Below are 20,719 nucleotides of genomic sequence, written 5' to 3'. Positions count from 1 at the left end.
AACTGGCATTGAACTGCAGTCGGAAGCAGAAAAACATCTTGCCAGTTGGTGATTTTGCAATGCTACTCCAATGTCAGTTGGCAAGCCATGGGCAATTGTGTACTTGAAAACTGTCAGCTGTTAGTATGTTGATGGTTTCACGTCCATCCGAATACCTGAAATGAAATAGAGAAAGGAAAGTTTAGGGTGACTTTTGGGACACCCACCTAAATTGACCAATTACCAATTAGTGTCATGCTTCGAGGTAGATAGGTAGTGCTCAGGAAGTGAGTGACAGTATAAGCAAAACAGTTGTTTTATTTTATCCTAAATAAATTATATATTTTAAAAATCACAGAGGAAATACTCAATTTTAATTTATGTATTAATTTTTCCATTTTTATTTTATTTGAGCAATATTATCATTAAAGATGACTTGAATAGTTTCCAACAATGTGACAAATTTAGAATGTACATTGGAGTCATGGCGGAAAACCATTTGTCCACGTTGAAAAACAGTATTTTTCCCCCACACGTTTACAATGTTTTAAAAGGATCCTAAAGACACATAATGTATGAAAGTATGTCGACAAGGATGATCAAACAAAAAACTAACGTGTGCAAATACTCGCCACGCACTGCATTCACAATATTGCATTATATTGTAGTTTTTTATCTCCGCAAATGCACCAGTGACTATAAATTTGAGAATTCCGACTTTCTTTGATTACCATAATGCATCACTGAGTGTCTGACTGTTAGCGTCGTTACCATGGTGATATACACCTCCCCTCCCACGCTAGTTGATGGATTAAAACTACTGTTATGACCTCGATGAATTTACCGGCCACCTATTATGGCAAAGTTGACAAAAGAAACCCGGTCATTGTATCTTTTGAGCGAGACATTAACTCTTTTATGACAGTAATGAAACGAGCGGCGTCGTCCACCTGCCAGGACAACGTCGCTTATGCTAAAGGGTAAGCTAGCTAACTTCTAAATACTGTACGCTTTATTGAGCTAGGTAGCACGACGTTTTTTTGTTTTTTTGTTTTTTGTTTGTTTTAAATATACACAATATGTTTTAGAACTATGTTTTTGCTTAGTCTCAACAAATTGCAAGCATTATAAACAAAACACTTGGTTTGGCAGTTACATGTTGGTGTTATGAACCATGTTGTATGTCAGTAAAATAAAAATTGGAATAAATTTGAGTACACTGTATGCTTTGAGGGTGTATTTTAGGTCATGTACTCTATATTTTAAGTTACCAATAAATGACAACATGGGGGGGGGGGGGGGGGGGGGGTATTCCACCAATGAAAGGTAACTGATGGATTATGTTATTGAGTGTTTTGTGTTAATAACGTTGGTAGAGTTACACTGCTGGCAGAGATCTGGCGAAACTTCAAACCACGGCTGCCTTTCAAACTGTACCAGGAGCGCATGTTACAGATTGGTGATTTTCTCACTGGATTAAAGGTACTTGTCAAATTGTCTGCCTTGTATTGACTCATTTTAGTTGTTAATTTATTCATCTCTTCTTGGCTCAGTTGTACCAGACAGCTCTGTCACAAGGCTACAGTCTGCACCTGCTTCAGTTCTGCTCAACTAGTATAACTGACATTACAGATGTGGACCATTTCACCAGCTGTTTCTTTCCTGAAGGTTTTGACACAGACCAAGATATCTTCATCATGAAAGTATTCACCACTACAAGTGTTGCCGTGCAGCGTTCTTGCTGATATTTCATTATATTTGGCTCTCGGTTTGTCTGCTTAGGTCCGTTCAATGCTGGGCTGTGCACTGTGCATATTTGAGTTGGAGAAAAGGCCCATGGTCCTCAGCCAGAAGGGGCTTTTGAAACTGCTGCATGTGCTGAACTTCATCAGGATAATGATGCAGGCTTTACAGCAGAACAAGCACCGTTGCTGGATAATTTATAATGGTCGACTAGTTTTCTTTTTTGTTCACTAAATACGTTTGATGTGGCCAAAACTGATGTTTTCTTTCCAATACTTGCCTTTTCTAGGTACGTTGCACATCTTCAAAATGTGTAGCTACTTGATGGCATTGAATCATAGTGCAAAGGTAGGCCGTGTAAGATAGAACGTCTAAGCCCAAAACTCCCCTTTCACATAAAGCAGCATGTTGTTATGTAGTTGGAAATCCATTTGATTCACTTTTTCCTTTTTGTGATCCCTTCTAGGCATTGGAGTACCTCCTGTGGGCAAGCCTCACTTTAGAGACAACCATACCCGTCATGACTGTTAAACATCTGCCATGGCTTGTCAAGCTCTACTGTGCTGTCTGTCACTGTTACTATGACAACCAAGCTTCCCTACACGCAGAGGTGAAACTCACTTGTCCCACTCTGTTCAGACACTGAAATTAATACAAACTTGGGCTCACCTCAGCTAGCTTCATTTGTGCTTAAATTGAATCAAAATTTGAATTGTATATTTCTGAGTTTTTTAATGTTCGTAGGAATTTGCCAGGAGAGCACTTGGAAAAATCAATGACCTTGCAGAGCAGGAGAAGGATAAGGAGAATGGTGGTCCCACAAACAAAGAGACTCAAATGGCCTTCAGAGAAGCATCCATAAAGGCATTCCAATACTTTTATATTTACGTTGTTAATTCTGTCATATATCTGTGCTACAATTTGCTTCAAGATCAGTGGAAAACATAAAAAGAATAAGAAAGGCAAATCATGTATATTTTATGCAGTAGAACCATCACTTTTTGTTTTCTTTCTTTCTTTCTTCAGGTTAACTTTTAATTAAATTGAAATGGACTTTTAATTAGTCAGCTTGAGATATTGTTTTTCTTCCAGCTGGCTGTCATGATGTTCAAGCGGGCTGTGTTCGAGACCAGGAGGAAGCCCAAACACATGATTACAATCAAGAGCAAAACTACTCCAAAGGACTTTCCAAATGTAAGAAGAGATTTGAAATCAATATTCTGTTGAAAAGTCATTTTTGAAGTGAAATTTTGCATTGCTGCTAGGGTTGCAAAGTTGTTGTTGTTTTTTTATTTCCAACTTTGAACATTCCTGGAATTTTGCACTTTCTCACTATTTCAACCTTGGAACAACAAATCTGCAAATCTGTTTGTCGTCATCTTTAAAGCATGAACTAATATAGTCAAAATGTTCCGTAGATACCGTGGCCTCGTAATGCCACAGAGCGAATGCTGATGGGCCTTTTTGACAGCAGTGCATCCCAGTTCTTGGGCATCTGTGAAGCACTTTGGGACAGCTCCTTACGCCCGCTGCAGGCAAGGCTGCCGGAAGAACTAGAGCTGCAGGAGGTGGTCCTGGAACTGTTTGCCTCTGGTATCAGTATATTATCTGGTAAGTTAAATCATTAAAAAAAAGAGAAAATGTTACTGTTGAGATTCTAATTGTAATGTCTGCGTTTTATCAAGGAGTGGCTAGTACTAGTGAACAGAAACGTCAAGAACAGCACTGTGTACCTCTTAGTGCACTGTCCACAACATCAACTATGATGGAATTAGCAATTGCAGGTAAGTCAGCATCTTTTTTTTGTTTTGTTTTCATACATGGTCAGCAGCCTGTGAATTCTTTTGTGAACGTGTCGCCACGTGTCGTTTTCCTACAGGAGAACACAAAGTCCCCGTCACTACCGCCGTCAGGTTCATCAAGATGATGATTCAGTACAAGCAACCAGACGTTTTCATTGAAAATTCACGCCTGATGCTGGAGATTTTGTCTGTGAGCTCTTTTGCTTGTCCGGTTTTGGAGAAAAGTCTCGGGAAATCTCATCTCTTAATGGCCGCTGTCTGTTTATGTCAGGCTGTGGAAGGTCCCGCATTCAGGAAGGCGGAATACGAGCTTACCTTGATCAATGGTTTCACCGCTCTGAAATCCTCCCACAGAAGGCGCCTTAGAGACGACGTCGCTGATAGTAGAAGTGATTGTCTACTGCAATGTTTTCTTACTTTTAATTTGCCAAGGAACATATTTTACATCATATGCAATAAAACATGTACAGGCAATTTCACAGAATCGGTGCACAAGAAAATAAAATGCATAAATGTATGCTAAAATTTGATTCAACAAGCAAATGGGAGTGATTTGGTGAATTGGCCCTGTTGCTGGCAGACGGATGAACGAAAAACATTGTTTATAGTAAATACTAATTGTTTAACTGCGTAATTTTCTGCGGCACATCTAATGATCACTCACAAAGAAAAAAATTATGTTTTTATGCGAAACATTCAAATCAATACCTGGTCTTGCTCATCAATATTTTCTACAGACAGATACAGGGGGTCACTCGATGCCATCCTCGGCCTGACAGAGACTTTGCACAAGGCAGTTTGTGATTCTGTTCCTGTAAGTTGTATATGTGAGATGGAGGATTTCCTATTGGTTGCGGAAAAGAGCATGGATGTATGCACGTGTTGTTTTGTAGGAGGCGCAGCCGGAAGTAGAACTAGTTTGGGATGTTTTGCTCTTTCTCTGGGGGAAGCTGAAGCTGGTGATACAGATGGATCAGATGAAAAACCCAGAATACACACAGGACCACGATAAGGTAAAAAACAGTGAGAGCGTGTTTAAAGAGTTGTCGTTATTTTTCACCGCCTGCGGCGATTTCTAGCGAGTACTGACTGGTATTTATCATTTCTGTCTACTCTATTGATCATTGTTTTTCATGTTTCTTGGATGGGTTAAGTCAATTTTGTTGCTCTGTACTAAAAATTAAAATTAAAATCTCAATTCCCCCCTCAAGCTCCTATTTCTCCCCCTATGCCCATGCAGTGGGCGTGGTGCCTATTCATGCAGTGTGAGGTTGCCTTTGCTTGTGACCTGGCAACGGTTGACTGCATAAAGACAGCAGAGATGATCCACAGCTTGGTCTTACTGCTGGAGAATGCGGCTGATCGCAGTAAGCAGTGTGATCACACTGATTATGTTCTTTTGTTGTAGATCCTGCAATGTCGTTTATACATTTACTCAATGTTTTATTTTCTAAAACGGATTTTTATTCTTCGCAGTAACATCTAAAGTCAAAGTTGGTAGTGACAAGAAATACTGCTTCACTCTGCTTAAGGTACCAAATTGCTTTTTGCATAGCATCAATAATAGTAATATTAAATGTAAGATTTTGTTGTTGTTTGCAGGGTTCACGTACAGAGCTTCTTCAGAAAGTGTGCATGGTGGTTGAGAAGGGTTTCGAGGCTCTAGTCAAGCGTATAGTCACACTCATGCCCCAAGATGGCTCAGCTCCGCCCGACATTACATACCTGCTGGCACGTACAGTACTGTACATAGGAGCCTCCCTGCTGTCATTTGGCACTCTTTTACTTGCAAAAACGTTTCCTGTTTGGATGCTGTGATTGTCCTCTCGTTCTCTCCCAAGAGGGAAGATGGAAACGGAGAGACTGAAATAAGTGAGAAGCAAAAGGAAGAAATCGAATCAGATGTGAAAAGGGATCGATCCACCCAGTCCACACATACATCCATGCTTGCGATAGACATTCTTCTTGAACTGGACATCATCCACCACCGAGCGTCTCTCAAGTTAATGCAGTTAAATGCAGGTGAGACCCAATTTGCTGCGTTGCTAAAGAGCTATTGGCGTTTGCAGATGATTTTACTTTGATGTTTTCAGTGACAGAATCTGCTCTCGTGGACAAGATCAAGAAGAACAAAGTGTCGAAAGCGCTTTTCCTGATACAGAAGTCTTTGCTCTTATATGATGGGAAGAAGTCAAATGAGTCCAGTGTAACAAAGAGTCTACTAGAGGTTGTATACAAAAATATTTATAGAGTACATTAAAGATATTTGGCTTGTGCATGAAATTTCAGGATGGACCTAAAATTCACTCTAACCTTGATAGATGTCCTTGGATTAAAAATTACATTGTAAATCTTGCCATTTAGCTCCTTGCTAATGAACAATAAGTAGTGTAAAATCATTGAACAGTTGGTCCAAATAGGTTCACATCTTAAGGTTGTAGTGCATTTTAGGTTTATACTGAAATTTCACTTGAATATCCTTAACTTTTTGTAAGTATTGGATTCATCGAACACTGCTCACTATTTACAAATAACCAATACATAATATGGATTTCCCCAGGAAGCTTGTATTTTAATCGAGAAGGCAGCGATAGAAGAAAGAAAACTGTACATTGCCAACAACCCAAAGTTTGCACTTGAAAATAAAGGCAAGCTAATGAAGGAGGAGAAAGAAATCCCTCCACCCCGTCCTGTCTTGATCTCACGCACCAAGCGCTCCTTGACCTTTGCCCCCGCCCCCTATCACATGGAGGAACAAGTAAGGTTTCCTCTCCCTCAAGTGTTTGAGCAACGAAATGTATCACAATTAATTTCCTGCATCAATCAAGGTGTGCTGGTACCAACTGTGTGGCCGTGCAGCGGAGGGCCTCGACTTGAAAGTCCGCCTCGGAGACTGCAGCCTGGCGGGAACTGGAAATTTGGTCTGCCGCTTATCTAAATGCTGTCATCTAAAAGAGCCGATGCTAAAATCGCAAACTGTTTGCAGGTACCGGCAGTATGTGGGGAATGGCAGCTGAAGGCGGAGAGGCTGGAAGCCAACCAGAAGTACGTTTTTGCCATCGCAGCATACACCTGCCAAGGGAAGTTACTGGGCAATGCCATTGGAGCATCGACCTTCCCGCTAATGACTTCCATGCCGCAGTCACTGCTTTCCTCGTGGGCTCACTTGGCACAGGTGCACTTTCTGTTTTTCACATTTTTAAATATTGTGTTAGGAAGGTAACTTTTTTTTTTTTTGGTCTGTTCTCAGGTGGCATTTCAAACCAAACAATTTGACATTGCAAAGAAAGCATGCAAGGAATTATGGAACCATTTCACCCTTCCTGAGAGTGGACCCAACAAAACTCAAGATAGACTTGCTTCAACAGCGTGAGGAACTTTAAGCCTCAATCTAACTAAAATTTGCTCTTTGCTCATCTCAATCTACTCTTTTTTTTTTTTTAACTAAAGGCTGCACATGAAGTATCTGCAATGCTCGTCCCCGCTCCTGTGCCAGCTCTTCCTCACGACAATCTTCATTGAGACGGACATCAACATTCAGCAGCACTCACTCCTCCGCGACACAGACAACATTTGTGGACTCTTTGTCTGGAAACAGGTGGACTCTTTAACTCCAATGTCAGAAAACACATTTATTCACATTTATGTTGATAAACAATATTTGCATGTATGTGTTGTTCATACAGGAAGCCAGACTAGCTGAATGTGAACGATTGCTGGTAACCATGGACTTGGCAATGTGGTTAAATGACAGCAGTTCCGCCGTTCAAGCTGTGATAAGCTGTTACGGCCTCTTGGTTCCTTTCATCTTCCATCAAATCCCTTGCGATCCTGCACTAAAGGTAAAACGTCATTCAGACTGTTCCTCCCTAGTGTCATATTGTTTCAACCAAATTTGTATTGTGTTTCTTTTTTTAGTTGCTGACCAAATGTTTAAATGTTCTAAAAGACAATGAATCTCACCTCAAACAAAAATGGTCCAAAAACACAGTGGAGAACCTTATGCACATGATTGCCTGCATCACCAACTATCTGTCCAAAGTATGTATGCAAGACCACTAGAAATGTGAGCAGTATTTACGTCTGGATATTGAAGCTTTATTTGCCGGTAATTATCCTCCGTCGTCAGGCATTGCGTGCACTGAAGGAGCATCAGAAGGCCTCCGTGGTGATCGAGTGTGGTCGTGCACTTCTCCAAGACATCTTTGATGCCCAGGAGCGCTTCATTCGACTTGCTTGCAAGCGTGTCTCTGTAACTATACGTTTTTGTTTTGTTTTTTGGGGTGTGGGGGGCGGGGTCCAAACTTACTGTCATCGCGATCCATTTAGATTTGAACTTGTGTTTTTTTTTTGTGTGTGTTCTTAGTCAAAGTTAGAGGATCCTGCTGCAGTGAAGAAAGAAATGAAAAAATCTGTTCAACTGAAGGCAATATTTTTGAAATTCAAGGAGGTCATCACAGCTGAAGCAGATCCCGACACAGTGATTGGTAATAAACTACTTTAAAAAGTATTACAGTTGAACCTCCAAAGTTGAATAAACAAGTTGTTTGCATTTGAGTAGGGAGAGGTGAGTACGGGCCAATACACGGCCTTATTTCAAGGTATCAGTGCTCGGGACGGCAGCTGATACTGATAACGGCCACCATCTTGTGGCGGTTTTACAATCAGGAACTAGAAATTAAAAGAGTATAACATTAAATAAGGAAACAGGATATATTGGGTTATATAGATCTTTCTTCAAAATTGTCTGTCATTGTTTATTTTTAGAGATTGTATGTATCAAAATTATATATTTATTATATATTTATATATGATATCGTTACTTTACAATACTTGAGTACTGGTATGAGCCTGGAAAAAAAAAAGTGGTATTGAACATCCCTATTTTCGAGACATTATTTCTAGATTATTTTTTTTTATTCTAAACTACATTTTTGTCACATTTTATTTGTGAGGCTCCGTTGTATTTTTGCACTTTTTAATATGCACAAATGGTCAGCTACAGAACATAATTTAACACAACTGTAAAAAAAACACAAACAAAAAAACAAACAAACCCACTAATCAAGCACATAATATTGCATGTTACAAGAATATGAAATTGCTCATTCTCTTCCATAGTCAGATCATGTCCACTATATTTTCCCATAGAGAGTTCCCCCTCACTGAGTGGTTCTGAGGACACAGCCACACTGCGTGAGCGGATCTTCACAAGCACTCTACAGCATGCTTATCGAATTGGTAAGTAGCGTGCATCATATTATGTTTCAAATCAACAATTCCTATTTCCGGCTGCCTTGTGCTTTTGCCATAGTGATGCAGCTCGGCAGCCATCCAAATTTTGTGGAAATTTCTGCGCTATTACTTCAGAGAGCCTTAGAAGAAGGACAGCTGGATCTTGTTTTACAATGGGGTAAAACCATATTTGGATTTCTCGCCAGGTATAATGGGTTCATTATTTCTGCTTTTGATCTTGACTTGACAATAAATTATAGAGATTTTGCCTATGGTGAAACAGACATAACAGTTTGCAAATGGTTCTATTTTTGCTAGGCGAGATGACGAAATGATAATGTCCACCAAATGTTCAGAGAGATACACACCGTGTGATAAAGAACCTAATGAGAACTCTCCGACAGAAAGTCAAACATCACAGGTAAAAGACGTACAATTCAGCTTGTCATAATGTGATCATGACGGTCTTTTTTTTGCAGAAGGCCACAAAAAAGGCTCCAAAGAAACGGAAGAAGCTTCGACGCGGTGCGCTTCTGACAGCGAGGACTGTCAGGTAGACGTGTATTTGACATATAATTGCACTGATGTAATCTCAACGGAGTGCTCTTATTGCAAAGGGAGCTGAAAGCTGTTGAGAGGCTGCTGTCCTCGATGAATGCCGTCGTGGAACGACACTCGAGGCGTCTTCAGCTGAGGAGGAGGTGCTCTGAGGAAAGAGTGTGGAGGTCTCAGATCAATTACAGCATCGGGCGGGCACGTCTTACATTATTCGAACAGGACCTGCAGCCATTGCATGAAGAATCACAGCAATGCAGGTTCAACCATACCTCATTGAGTATCATGCTATTTACTTCCAATAACGGCAATATAAGTTAGCATGTGAGAGGGCTCAAAATAAAACGGTTGTTTATATGTTTCAGGTACAGCCACCTAAATCTCTCCATCTTCTTTCTGGCCAACTCTGGTGTGCTGTTGAAGAGGAACTTACAGGAACAGCTATCCACCATATGTGAAGTGAGTTCCGAGAAAGACTTGCCACAGCCTGATCTGTCAGATGAAACGTCCAGCAAAGAGTGCGAAAAACATGGTACGTAAGCTGAGACAATGAAAAACACATTGAAATAGAGAAAACATTACGTTTGCTTCCTTCCACTAGAGGATAGTACTGAGAGTGTGGAGAGTGGCGAGGAGACGGACGAACACTCTCAAAAGCCAGAGGTGTCAAAAACCATGCCGTTGGACTCGCTGGAGAAAGCAGTTTTATATCTACGCAGGGCCATGGTACAGTTTGTTAACATTGACCAGAGATGGCCAAGGATTTTTGCTCAGGGGTCACGTTTGATTTTTAAAATAGACACATGGGCCAGGCCATTTTTAGATGGGGTTAATAAAAATACAACATAAATGTGTTATAAAATAAAAAAATAATATATAATTATTCACAATTCACATGATTTAAAATTCATTTAATTTAAACTGAACCACTATTCAATTAATATATATATGTTTTAAATTGTTTTACTATTTTGCATATCATAAATAATTGTTTATTTTAATAATAAATTGCTTATTGTTAAATTTGATTAGTAATAATTAGTTTAGGAAAACCAATTAACCAACTATTAAGTAAAATAAATCAATATACAATTGGCTATTTGTATTTGTAATAATTTGTATTTTATGTCAATGTATTTATGGTAACACTTTATAATAACTACCCGTTATAACTAGTTAATAGACCATTAGTAAACTGTTAATTAATGAGTTGTTAATGACTTATTATATGTTTGTTAACTGTTTGTTAAGGTTTTAAAATGATGTTTATAAATAGTAAAAATGTCATTATTAAACTGTTAGTTATTGAGCTCTAAATGACTTGTTAACTGTATATTAATTTTTCATAACTATATTTTATAAATTAGTAATACATCGTTAACAAGCTATTAGAAAATTACTTACTAATGACTTGTTAAGTATTACTTCATAGTTTGTATAGGTTTTTGGGACGTTATTATAAAGTTGCCACTATTCCTCATTTATTACGTGATAGTAAATGTGGAGTAGTTGCAACTTTAGAATAACGTCCCAATAACATAAATAGAGTAATAACTAATATTTAAGTAGTAGATGAACTCACTTTTTTACAGCAGTTGTTAATAGTTTGTTAACCATCTACTAATACTATACCAGTGAAACTTTGTAGAAGAGCAAATGAGTGGAAAAAGTTCAATGGTACAGAAAATTGATATTTATGTATAGTAACTTGATATTTTAAATTTCACTTTCAAATTCTGTACTTTGAACTTGTTCCACCTGTTTGATGTTTGACAAAGTTTCATAGGTATTAGTAGATGGTTAACATCTACTATGTAAAGAATTAGCTAATATACAAGTTAAGTATTAGTAAGTAGCTAATTTATACTATTGGGATGTTATTGTAAAGTTGCAACTGTTCCTCATTTACTAACAGTTAATAAATGAGGAAGAGCTACCACTTTAGAATAACGTCCTAATAACAGATATAAACTATTAACTGATGCTTAACAAGTCATTAGTAAGTCATTCACTAATAGTTTGTTAACTTAGTCTTACTAATTTATTATATATAGTTACAAATGATTAATATACAGTTAACAAGTCATTTATAACTCAATAACTAAGAGTTTAATAATGACATATTAACTGTTTATAGTCATAAGTATAAATCCTTAACAAACAGTTAACAAACATTTAATAAGTCATTAACAACTCATTAATTAACATTCAACTAATGATCTATGAACTACTTATAACGGATAGTTATTATAAAGTGTTACTCAACATTTTTGTGTTTCACATTTTTTTTATAATTAAACTGTAAGGCTCACTCTTTAATTAAATTGTACAATTATTTAATCATAAATAATTAAAAGTTATTGTTTTATCATTTACAGTATGAATAAATACCTTTTAAATAACTGATTTTAGAAAGTAAAATGGCTACATTAACGCAATATCTAGTGGGGCAGACGAAAGAGGTAATCAGGTCAGAGACTTACAAAGATGTTTAATGGTTGATTTTCACTTAGCATCATATTTTATTTTATTTTTTGCAAGCTGACCATGTACTGTTTAACAAATGTATTTAGTATTTCTGAAGGCTTTTTATATGAAATGATATTTTGAAAAACCTACAAACTTAAAAATTGCATCACTTTTTTCTTTTTCTTTTTTTTTTTCTTTTTCAGGTATTAGCCCACCGTGGAGGCCACTGGACAAATTTGCAGAAAGTCTGTCACACTGTGTGGGAAGAAAGCAACAGACTTTTTACATTAGTAGACACCGTCTGTCAGGCTCAACCTCCCTTCCTGGTTACACCACATGAGTTGCAAAACACTTTAACCCCTTTGTTAGTGCTTGCGACCGATCTTATCATGGACATGCTAAACAGACTGGGAGTAAGTGTCACATACAGTATATGTCGCATCTGTTCTAAACAGCAACAATTATTGAAGTGCTTTTTGTTTCATCTATTTTTTGTTGCCACCTCAAGCTGTGGCATCTGTATGACTGCGTGACTGAGGAAGAACAAGAGTTCAGTCTCTGTTTCTCCACCCCACTGGATGACTGCACCCAAGTGGACATGCGATTTGTGCAGAGTCTGGTGTTGCGTACTCTGGAGCTACTCCATGACAGCGGCAAATGGGAACGCCTGGCACACTTTGCCCTAATTTTCAACGCATACACCCGGTAAATGTTATTTAGCTCAAGTTAAGTACACAACAAGGAGAGCTGTGTTGAAAAATGTGCTGAAAAAAAGCTCAATATATTTTATTTAGACAAATGTGCCTCATAGTCAGGTATGTTTCTATCGTTCATCTTTCCTGTCATTCAGTCCCATTGACGGCTATACACGTCAAAGATCCATTTTAACTGAGCTGGCAGTAAATGAGTTAATGTATTACTGTCAATGTCATCCTAGGGAACGATATGCCTTGACAGTGACTCCCCTGTTGGTCCTAGCCCAGAGGAAACTCCTTGAAAGGATCAGTGCTAATGGAGGGCCTAAAGTCCCACAGCCACACCATGTCAAGACTCAGTGGGCCACTGACAAGGAGGTAAACAAACACGTTTGATTGAGCATCATCATTCAGGAATATTCTTTCTGGTTTTTTGGAAAGTTTGATATGTCTTTTTATTATTAGATTTTTGACAGTTATAAATTAGCAAATTTAAAGCTTTTTGATCGGATGTATCAAATATGACACAAATCAAAAGTTGTGTGGAAGTTGATTTTCAGTTTATTTATGTATATATTTTGTTCAAAAGGGCCAATAAATACTCTATTTACAAAGAATCTGAATTTTTCTCTCATATATTTCATGGTTCAAGCTTTTTAGGGTTACAAACATCCAATTCTCGCGTTTATGTTTCAGGTAACATACAATAGTTATGCCGGCTGTCAGCTGTTCAGTGGGTGGATACGTCAATCTGCTAACCAGTCATCAAGCTCTGTGAAGTTGACGCCGAATGAAGATACTGAACTCATAGGTTAGAATACCAACAGTAGCTACAGGTGTGTTTTTATTTAATGATTTCATGTCTTCTGTGTGTCGTTAAGATGCAGAAATGAAACGCTCTCAGTCGCTTGTCTGCGTTCCTCTCGATGTGGCCAAGACACTGCACTATTACCGGCACGCTATTGAAAGAATACCGCATTGCCTCCAAGTGTTCCGCTATAGCAGATCATTACTGCTGTTGATATTGGCCCATTCGCAACCGGGTTTTGAAACTGAGCAGTGCTGCGAGATCGCGTCCGACTTGATTGACTTCAATCCCATACTCATTACCACACCAAACATCCAACCATGGGACCTGATTAATAAAGACCACATCACTCCGGACACTCTCTACAATCTCCCCGTCAGCCCTGACTACTTGCCCAGAATCATCTCTACATACTTTGCATCCACAAGTGAGTGCACCAAATGCATGACTGACGAGTGTGTTTGTAGAAAACTAAATTAAACAGCTTGTGACCAATTTCTTTTCATGACTTACAGAATATCTCCAGTCCAACAACCAAGAATCCCTCAGCGTGTTTGCCCTGCATGAAATGGGAAACCTGCATTTCTACGACTTAAACACACGGTGGGAAATATAAAATATATTTTCTCCCCAGTGTGAACACAAGAGGTAGCTTTTCGTTATCGTCCTGGATGATTTTTTTTTTTCCTTTTTACTTTTAGGTTGGCACACTCTTGCTGGAGTAAAGCTGTCGACGCCGCCTTGCACAGTTCAGGAGTGATAGATAAATGGGATTGGGTGTCATTTGGGGGCGGCACCCCGCAACATACTCTGAGACAGGCTGGCCTTTGGGGATGTCTACAAGCTGCTGTGATCACTGCTAAAATCGCGCAGTAGGTTTTTATGTTGTGTTTTTTTTTTTTTTTTTAAATATGTGTTGACAAGATAGGCCTTTGACACCTGTGCGGCCTTTGTGGTATATGTGTAGGTATATTCTAACTTCAGATTTCAGCCAGAGGACCAAATGCTGTCTCCTGTCAGCTCACCTTTTCAAGGTAAATTATTGGTTGACTTGACACTCAGTCTCACAATGAGTAGTGCATTTTTTACATCTATGATTCCCACCTTCCCTAGTGTGTGCTGTGCTGCTCCTTGGCTCATCCCCCCGATGACCTCAAGTACGCCTCCTACAGCATCGGTGATGAGCTACTTCCCGGAATCGACCTTTTCTCAGAACCTCACAGGGCCGATCTCGCCGCCACTGTCGGCAGCCTGAACTTCATTTGCCAGTGGCTGTTCATCGCAGGCTACTACAAAGCGGTAGACACACATTTAACCCGTGGGTCGTGTTTTTTTTTTTTTTTAAACTAGACTTCTGGTATTTGAGCCCAAAATGCACTCTGCTCTTAAAGAGTGATAACTAAGTCAATTATGAATATATTATATATTTTTTTTTAATTCTAATTGGCATATTTCACAAGGTATAAGTATACAGCCTTGAAAAAGTCAATAGGCTACATAATGCCTGTTTTTTTTTCTTTTTTGGCAATCTTTACAGTATATCAAAAATTATTATTAATAATGGGAGTCAATGTGACGAAAATGGGCAATTTATAAAGAAACATGGTATAAATCTCTCGCTTGCCTTTGGAATAATTTAAACATTTCCACATGGTGCCATTTTGGACCTCTACATGTTATGACAAACTGCTGAATTTTTTACCTTCCTATTGTTTTTTTTTTTTTTTTTTTTTTTTCTTCATCATCAAATACTGTACATTAAATGTGCTGTACACATGAATTACACATGCATAATCTGATGAGGCCAATACAAGATCTGTATCAAAATTCTGTCTTTAGAATATTACCGGCACATTGTTTATTATTGAGGTGTAACATTGCACTGGTCTACGATTGGGACAAACCTAATAATCTCATTAGATTACGCAGGTGTAAGTATGTGCAGTATTCAGTAAGTATAAGATTCTAGTGTGCTGAATCAAGTTTTTCATTTCAGCTTCTACCTATGCTGGCACTTTATCAGCATTTTGTGGGCGCAGTTTGCAGAGACGTTCAACGCAACGTTGAAAGCAGAATACTTAAGGTCAGCTTAATGGTTCATGTTGACAGCTCTCACCTATTTCTTTTTCTGAACTTTATTTTGTTGGTATTTACTGCAGGTACGAGCGCTCACTGAACTATGCTTCTTCTCTGAGGCCATAAAAGAGACAGAACAACTCTCAAGAGGGGAGGGGATTCTTCTTCCTAATGGACGCTACATTGTCCGTGAATCTCGCCAAGTAAGAGCACGGGCACTCACTTTCTGTTACTGATTTTTAACACCCGTTTAAGAATGTCAAATGTGTCATGTTGGTCACGTTGGATTTTTAACTGCGCAGTGCAACTTCATAAAACTTGATCCAATATGCTTGTTCAGCAGTCAAAGAAGGTGTTTTTGAACAGCAAGTCCCTCCTGGACAATGTTCAGGTACTGTTGCTGCTCAATTTCCATGCAGTTGATCACTGTGTCCATTAATTAATTTGTTGTTTTTGCACTCTATGTGACTTTTGTCTTAGGCTTTAGAGGAACTTGTGAGCTGTGAGCTTTCTCCAGAGGTCAGCATTCTTTATGGATCCGCATTGGTTCTCCGATTTAACCTTGCACGTGTTCAACTGGCCCTGGCCATCAGTAGCACTGTAAATGGTCCTCCTGAGCCAGGTTTGTAGACATAATTATTTTCTTTTATTATCGTTATTCACACCGAATATTGCATTTATACTTAGATACGCAGCATCCAATCTATTTTTTCCCCCATATATACAAATCTGATCAGTGACAGATTATGAAGTCGACCCAGAAGAACAGGAAGAAGTCCCAGTGGAAACTGAAGAGCCGGACCAAGAAAAGGAAAAGCCAAAAGTGAGGGAATTTCCTTCCCAGCAAAACCTCACCCTTAGAAATATCAAGGTAAGAATTTTTCATATTTCCTTCACTACATTTCCTGTCTTTATCTGACATCTTTCTTTTCTGTTGTAGTACTTACTGCTCGAAGCAGCTACCATCTTTTTGGACTTCATATTGGAGAAACTCCCATATCCCAACTACAGTGAAATTGAGAACATGGAATTGAAACTCGAGGCAAATCTTCTCAAGGCCAACCTCTACCTGCAGCAAGGACATGTTGCACAAAGGTATAAGCAATTTGTGCGTGTGGTTTAATTTGATGTTCACATTTTATATACTGTACCAATTATTACTTTCATATTTGCACATCCTCAGTTCTGACATGGCAGTTTCGTCATTGGTGCTACTGCAGGACTTTAAAGAATCCATACCGGATCATAAGAAGCCAAATTCCGAGCTTCTGCTGGCTGAAACCGAACAGGTCACATGACTGTTATATATTTTGGAAAAAAAAAAGACCAGAACGGTTGATTTCTTAAAGTGTAGTGTGCACGTGGCAATTTGAGTTCTATTCTGTCAACAGGGAACTGAAGCCTGCATACAGTTTGACGACTGCCCCAGAGCAGTTGAGGCCAATGAGAGGGTCGGCGGTGCTCTGTGGTTACGTTGCCGCGTGGCACTGCTCCGTTGTGTTCTTGTGCAGGCTTCTGATGTCACAGTTCCTAATCCAGGTCTGTCTTTGGGGTTTCTTTGTCTCACATGAGTAGTTCATACTTCCAAACGTCTTTTAAAGGTAAACTTCACGACAAGGCAGCTCAGGTGTTAAAGCAGAGCTTGGAGGACTGTGCTCAATTGGGAGATGTGGACACTCAAGCACTTTTGCTGGTTGAAGGTTCACAATTAAAATCACGAAGAGGCAGGGGAGACGATGGCTTGTCACTATTGCAGGTAACAGCACAACACACCATGAGAACAAAAAAAATCAGACAGATGAGCAGAGTAGTGTAATCAAAGCATTTAATGTAATGTATACGAAATGGAAACAAAATGGAAATTAATTCATTCAGAATATGAACATGAGTTGACAGATGACCACCACTGTAACTCTGTTGCGTTTGTTTATAGGAAGCCGTGAGCCTTCTGTCAGGACGCACCCGCATGCCACCAGGATCCAGCGTGACTCTAATTCGAGCCACTTTGCGTCTTAGTAGTTTAAAAAGCACACAAAGCAAACTTCAAAATCTGGCTCATAAACTTTTACACAAACAGGTAGAAGCAAGAGCGTATGCAAATAGTTTGTACATAAATACTGTCGCTAAGTCTGTTTTCTTCCTCTTTTTTTTCAGCTGAGTGAGTTTGGTGAGAATGTTATATTGGAGGATGGAAAAATTTCTATTTCTCCTCCTGGACCCAAAAATATTTACCTTCCTTACATACAAATGTTAGATCAAACAACTTAACAAAAATGTAAGTGCCGTTCTCAATACTTTTTATGTCTAATGACAGAAAATCCATACAAATTACTTCACTTTCTCTCATAGTGACAGAACACTACAAACAATGGATACATCTATGCATATGTTTTGTATGAAAAATGTTTGTGAAATGTTATTTTTTTGGGGTGGGGGATGTGTAATGCTTTCACATACAATTCCTTTCAGGTCATATTTTGGATCTCGGTGGAGTGAAGAAGCCATTCCAGTGCTACCGGGAACATCTGAATGCATAGAACTTCCAAGCCATTTACTGAGTTCAAGAGAATCCATCCATACATCCATCCATCCATCCATTTTCTTGACCGCTTATTCCTCACAAGGGTCGCGGGGGGTGCTGGAGCCTATCTCAGCTGGCTCTGGGCAGTAGGCGGGGTACACCCTGGACTGGTTGCCAGCCAATCGCAGCAAGAGAATACAAATAAGACATTTTTATATTTCATAAAAATTAATGAATGATTTTGTTTTCTCTGATCTGCCTATGGTAGAGTAAACAAGGCCAAGATCTATAAAGTGAGGAATACCTAAATAAATATTGTCCAGGAAAGGAACAGAACCATTTTCATAACAAAAAAGTAGAAAAGGATCATTTAATTTGCTTTGCTTTGGATATTTATGAAAATACTGTACATAATTCAGTGTCAGTTATATATGACGGGTTCCATTTTTGGCGATATAAACTTGGCAAGCAACTAGCAGCGCAGCAAACCCTTGACTTTAGGACTGTGAACAAAATGGGCAGGCCACAAGAGCAAAGTTTGTATTGTTTTTATATTTGAATACAAATAATAATAATAATAATAATAATAATAATAATAAATACCATAAACGTTAGGAGCAAGCCAGAGAACAATTGCATGCTCTGATAATAGTTGCAATGTGAATTGTTGTTTAAATTATTACTGACCTTTCCACTTGATGTCCTCTTAACTGACTTAAAATATACTGTTTTTATCCTGTCTAACTGATTTGTCATTTAGTTCCTCAAATTGGCCAATTCTAACGTAAGTATTCATTTTTTAAAATGTATTTTGCATTATAAATGTGATTTATTGTCATTTAAATAAAACGCAATTTTGTTTTTGTTTTCTGTTTACTTTTATTAAATTACCATTTCTTTGCGTATGCAGTGCACAATTTTTTTTGTACATTTTTTTTTTTAAACATCATTGTCCATTTTAAAAAGCATGTGCGATTTGAGTACACTGAACTCTTTCCGGAAATGGTCGCGTGCTCGTTTTAAATTTAAAGCACCAACCGGAAGCAAAGTTATGTGGCGCTTCTTGACTCGACTCCGTTGGTTAGCTTGACTAACGAGGGTCGTTTCTTCCTCCCGTCCATCAAACGATGTTTGACATTTGGAGGGCTACCGCTAACCGCACTGTTTAGTTAGCCTGTTGTGACGGCTCGTCCGTAAACATGAGATTCTTGTTAAGTAGCGAGCCGGCTCTTTAGCTGACTTCAATGGGTTTTCGAGTGAAAAGATGATCGCTTCACTTTCTCGGGGAAGTTTGCTTGATGAGGTGCTGCACGGAGGCTTTAACGAGGTAACGGTACTAGTCCGGTTCCTGTTTCGGGGTTAGCTTGCGCAAACTACAACTACATGAATAATTCTGTCGTTTTGAGAGAATCAAACTTTACTTAATGTAATATGAATATACGCGGTGGCTTGTTATTGTAAAGGAAATGCGAACCTGAAATTTTAACGTGGTTATAGGTTATGAAAAAAATCAACAGTTTTGTACAGACACCTAAATGACTTTGAGGTTGTCAAAAGTAACCTTAACACGACTAATTGTACACGATAAGGCTAAAAGGTGCACTACGTATTAGTAAAAAATTTCTAATGTGTTGTTAATGGGTGGGTTGTGTATCCTGGACAACAGTGGTCACGTGATTGGACAGGACTTGTAAAAAATGGAATGCAGCGCCTTAAAAAATATATGCGAAGTGTGACATTTAGCACAACTGGAAAATATTGTATATTATTGGCTGTTTTAAAATTAAATTAAAAAAAATTGATTTGGGGTAGCGGTACAGATGGCTGACGCCGCCCCCACCACCCTTTTGTCCCCACATAATAAACAAAGGAGGCCCTTCTGCCTTTTGTGTCCCATTAGGAGCATGCCTATTATCTTTTTTGACATTCATTAAACCGTGATTTTTATTTTTATTTTTAATCTACACAGCAGCAACTGGCCACATACATCTCCTGGGTGAACGCTCAGCTCAAGAGGAAACCTGGACTGAAGCCCATCGCTGACCTCAGGAGGGATCTGCAGGATGGAGTGGTTCTTGTACAGCTCATAGAAATTGTTGGTAAATAAATGCACATGTGCGTAATAATTCTTACACTTGTACAGATCATAATCAGGAAGTGGCCGGTATAAGGATGCAGCCAATCAATTTGCTTATTTTAAGTCCAACATAAGTTCACAATAACTTTCGAGTTCTTTACAATGTAGTCTACAAGATTGTACCGACATAAGTGTTTTAAAACGGAATGTAAATTTGTTCAACTTAGTGGTTAAATACAATTGATCTGTACTTGTCACATACCACTAGAGGGAACCTGCGTACAATGTATGAGAATCACTGGCCTACATCTGTTCAAATCATAGATATAATACAGACTCTGTTGAACGCATGCCCTCACATATGTCATATTATTTGTATAATCCTGTTATTTTCTATATAATCTTTGTGGCAGCTGGGGAAGTGCTTGGGGGTGTTTTTGTGACTCCTCAAAGCAAAGAAGAAAGCAAGAAGAATGTGGAACAAGTGCTGCAATTCATCTCCTCCAGGCATATACGTATGCCTCACATCTCAGCAAGAGGTATCATAGACATTTTTTTATGGATTCAGAATTTGAAGTAAAATTAAATGTGTTACAAACACAAAATTTTTCCATTCATGAGTCATACTTTTTTTTCTTTCTTTTTTTTTTCTTTTTTTTTTTTCTTTTTTTTTTTTTCTTTTTTTTTTTTTTCTGCAGACATCGTTGAAGGCAACCTGAAATCTGTAATGAGGATTATCCTGGCACTGGCTGCTCACTT

General features: G+C 38.6%; 1 protein-coding gene across 1 annotated transcript; it reads left to right on the top strand.

Moving 5' to 3' along the window:
- Positions 1-740: 740 nt before the first annotated feature.
- On the top strand, positions 741-20,484 carry cfap54 (cilia and flagella associated 54). The gene is made up of 58 exons (XM_077504983.1): positions 741-959; positions 1,356-1,461; positions 1,533-1,682; positions 1,762-1,927; positions 2,012-2,070; positions 2,189-2,332; positions 2,467-2,586; positions 2,815-2,916; positions 3,141-3,333; positions 3,408-3,506; positions 3,602-3,714; positions 3,796-3,913; positions 4,262-4,338; positions 4,418-4,537; positions 4,765-4,891; positions 5,001-5,056; positions 5,127-5,255; positions 5,366-5,546; positions 5,618-5,751; positions 6,085-6,282; positions 6,353-6,445; positions 6,511-6,699; positions 6,775-6,893; positions 6,975-7,122; positions 7,211-7,366; positions 7,443-7,565; positions 7,654-7,776; positions 7,891-8,011; positions 8,676-8,765; positions 8,839-8,965; positions 9,078-9,180; positions 9,239-9,312; positions 9,377-9,574; positions 9,680-9,846; positions 9,916-10,040; positions 11,987-12,196; positions 12,292-12,488; positions 12,721-12,856; positions 13,175-13,289; positions 13,360-13,713; positions 13,802-13,889; positions 13,988-14,158; positions 14,254-14,320; positions 14,400-14,585; positions 15,283-15,369; positions 15,446-15,565; positions 15,703-15,753; positions 15,843-15,984; positions 16,100-16,233; positions 16,303-16,457; positions 16,546-16,651; positions 16,754-16,901; positions 16,964-17,118; positions 17,296-17,439; positions 17,517-17,637; positions 17,832-18,667; positions 19,853-19,978; positions 20,374-20,484. The coding sequence occupies exons 1-55, from the start codon at positions 805-807 to the stop codon at positions 17,628-17,630; spliced, it is 7,383 nt and encodes a 2,460-aa protein (XP_077361109.1). The 5' UTR covers positions 741-804; the 3' UTR covers positions 17,631-17,637; positions 17,832-18,667; positions 19,853-19,978; positions 20,374-20,484.
- Positions 20,485-20,719: the final 235 nt, after the last annotated feature.

Source organism: Festucalex cinctus, chromosome 18, assembly GCF_051991245.1.
Source record: "Festucalex cinctus isolate MCC-2025b chromosome 18, RoL_Fcin_1.0, whole genome shotgun sequence".
Classification (NCBI taxonomy): Eukaryota; Metazoa; Chordata; class Actinopteri; order Syngnathiformes; family Syngnathidae; genus Festucalex; species Festucalex cinctus.
The sequence above is the reverse complement of the archived record's forward strand: the minus strand, read 5'-3'. Positions and strand labels throughout refer to the sequence as shown.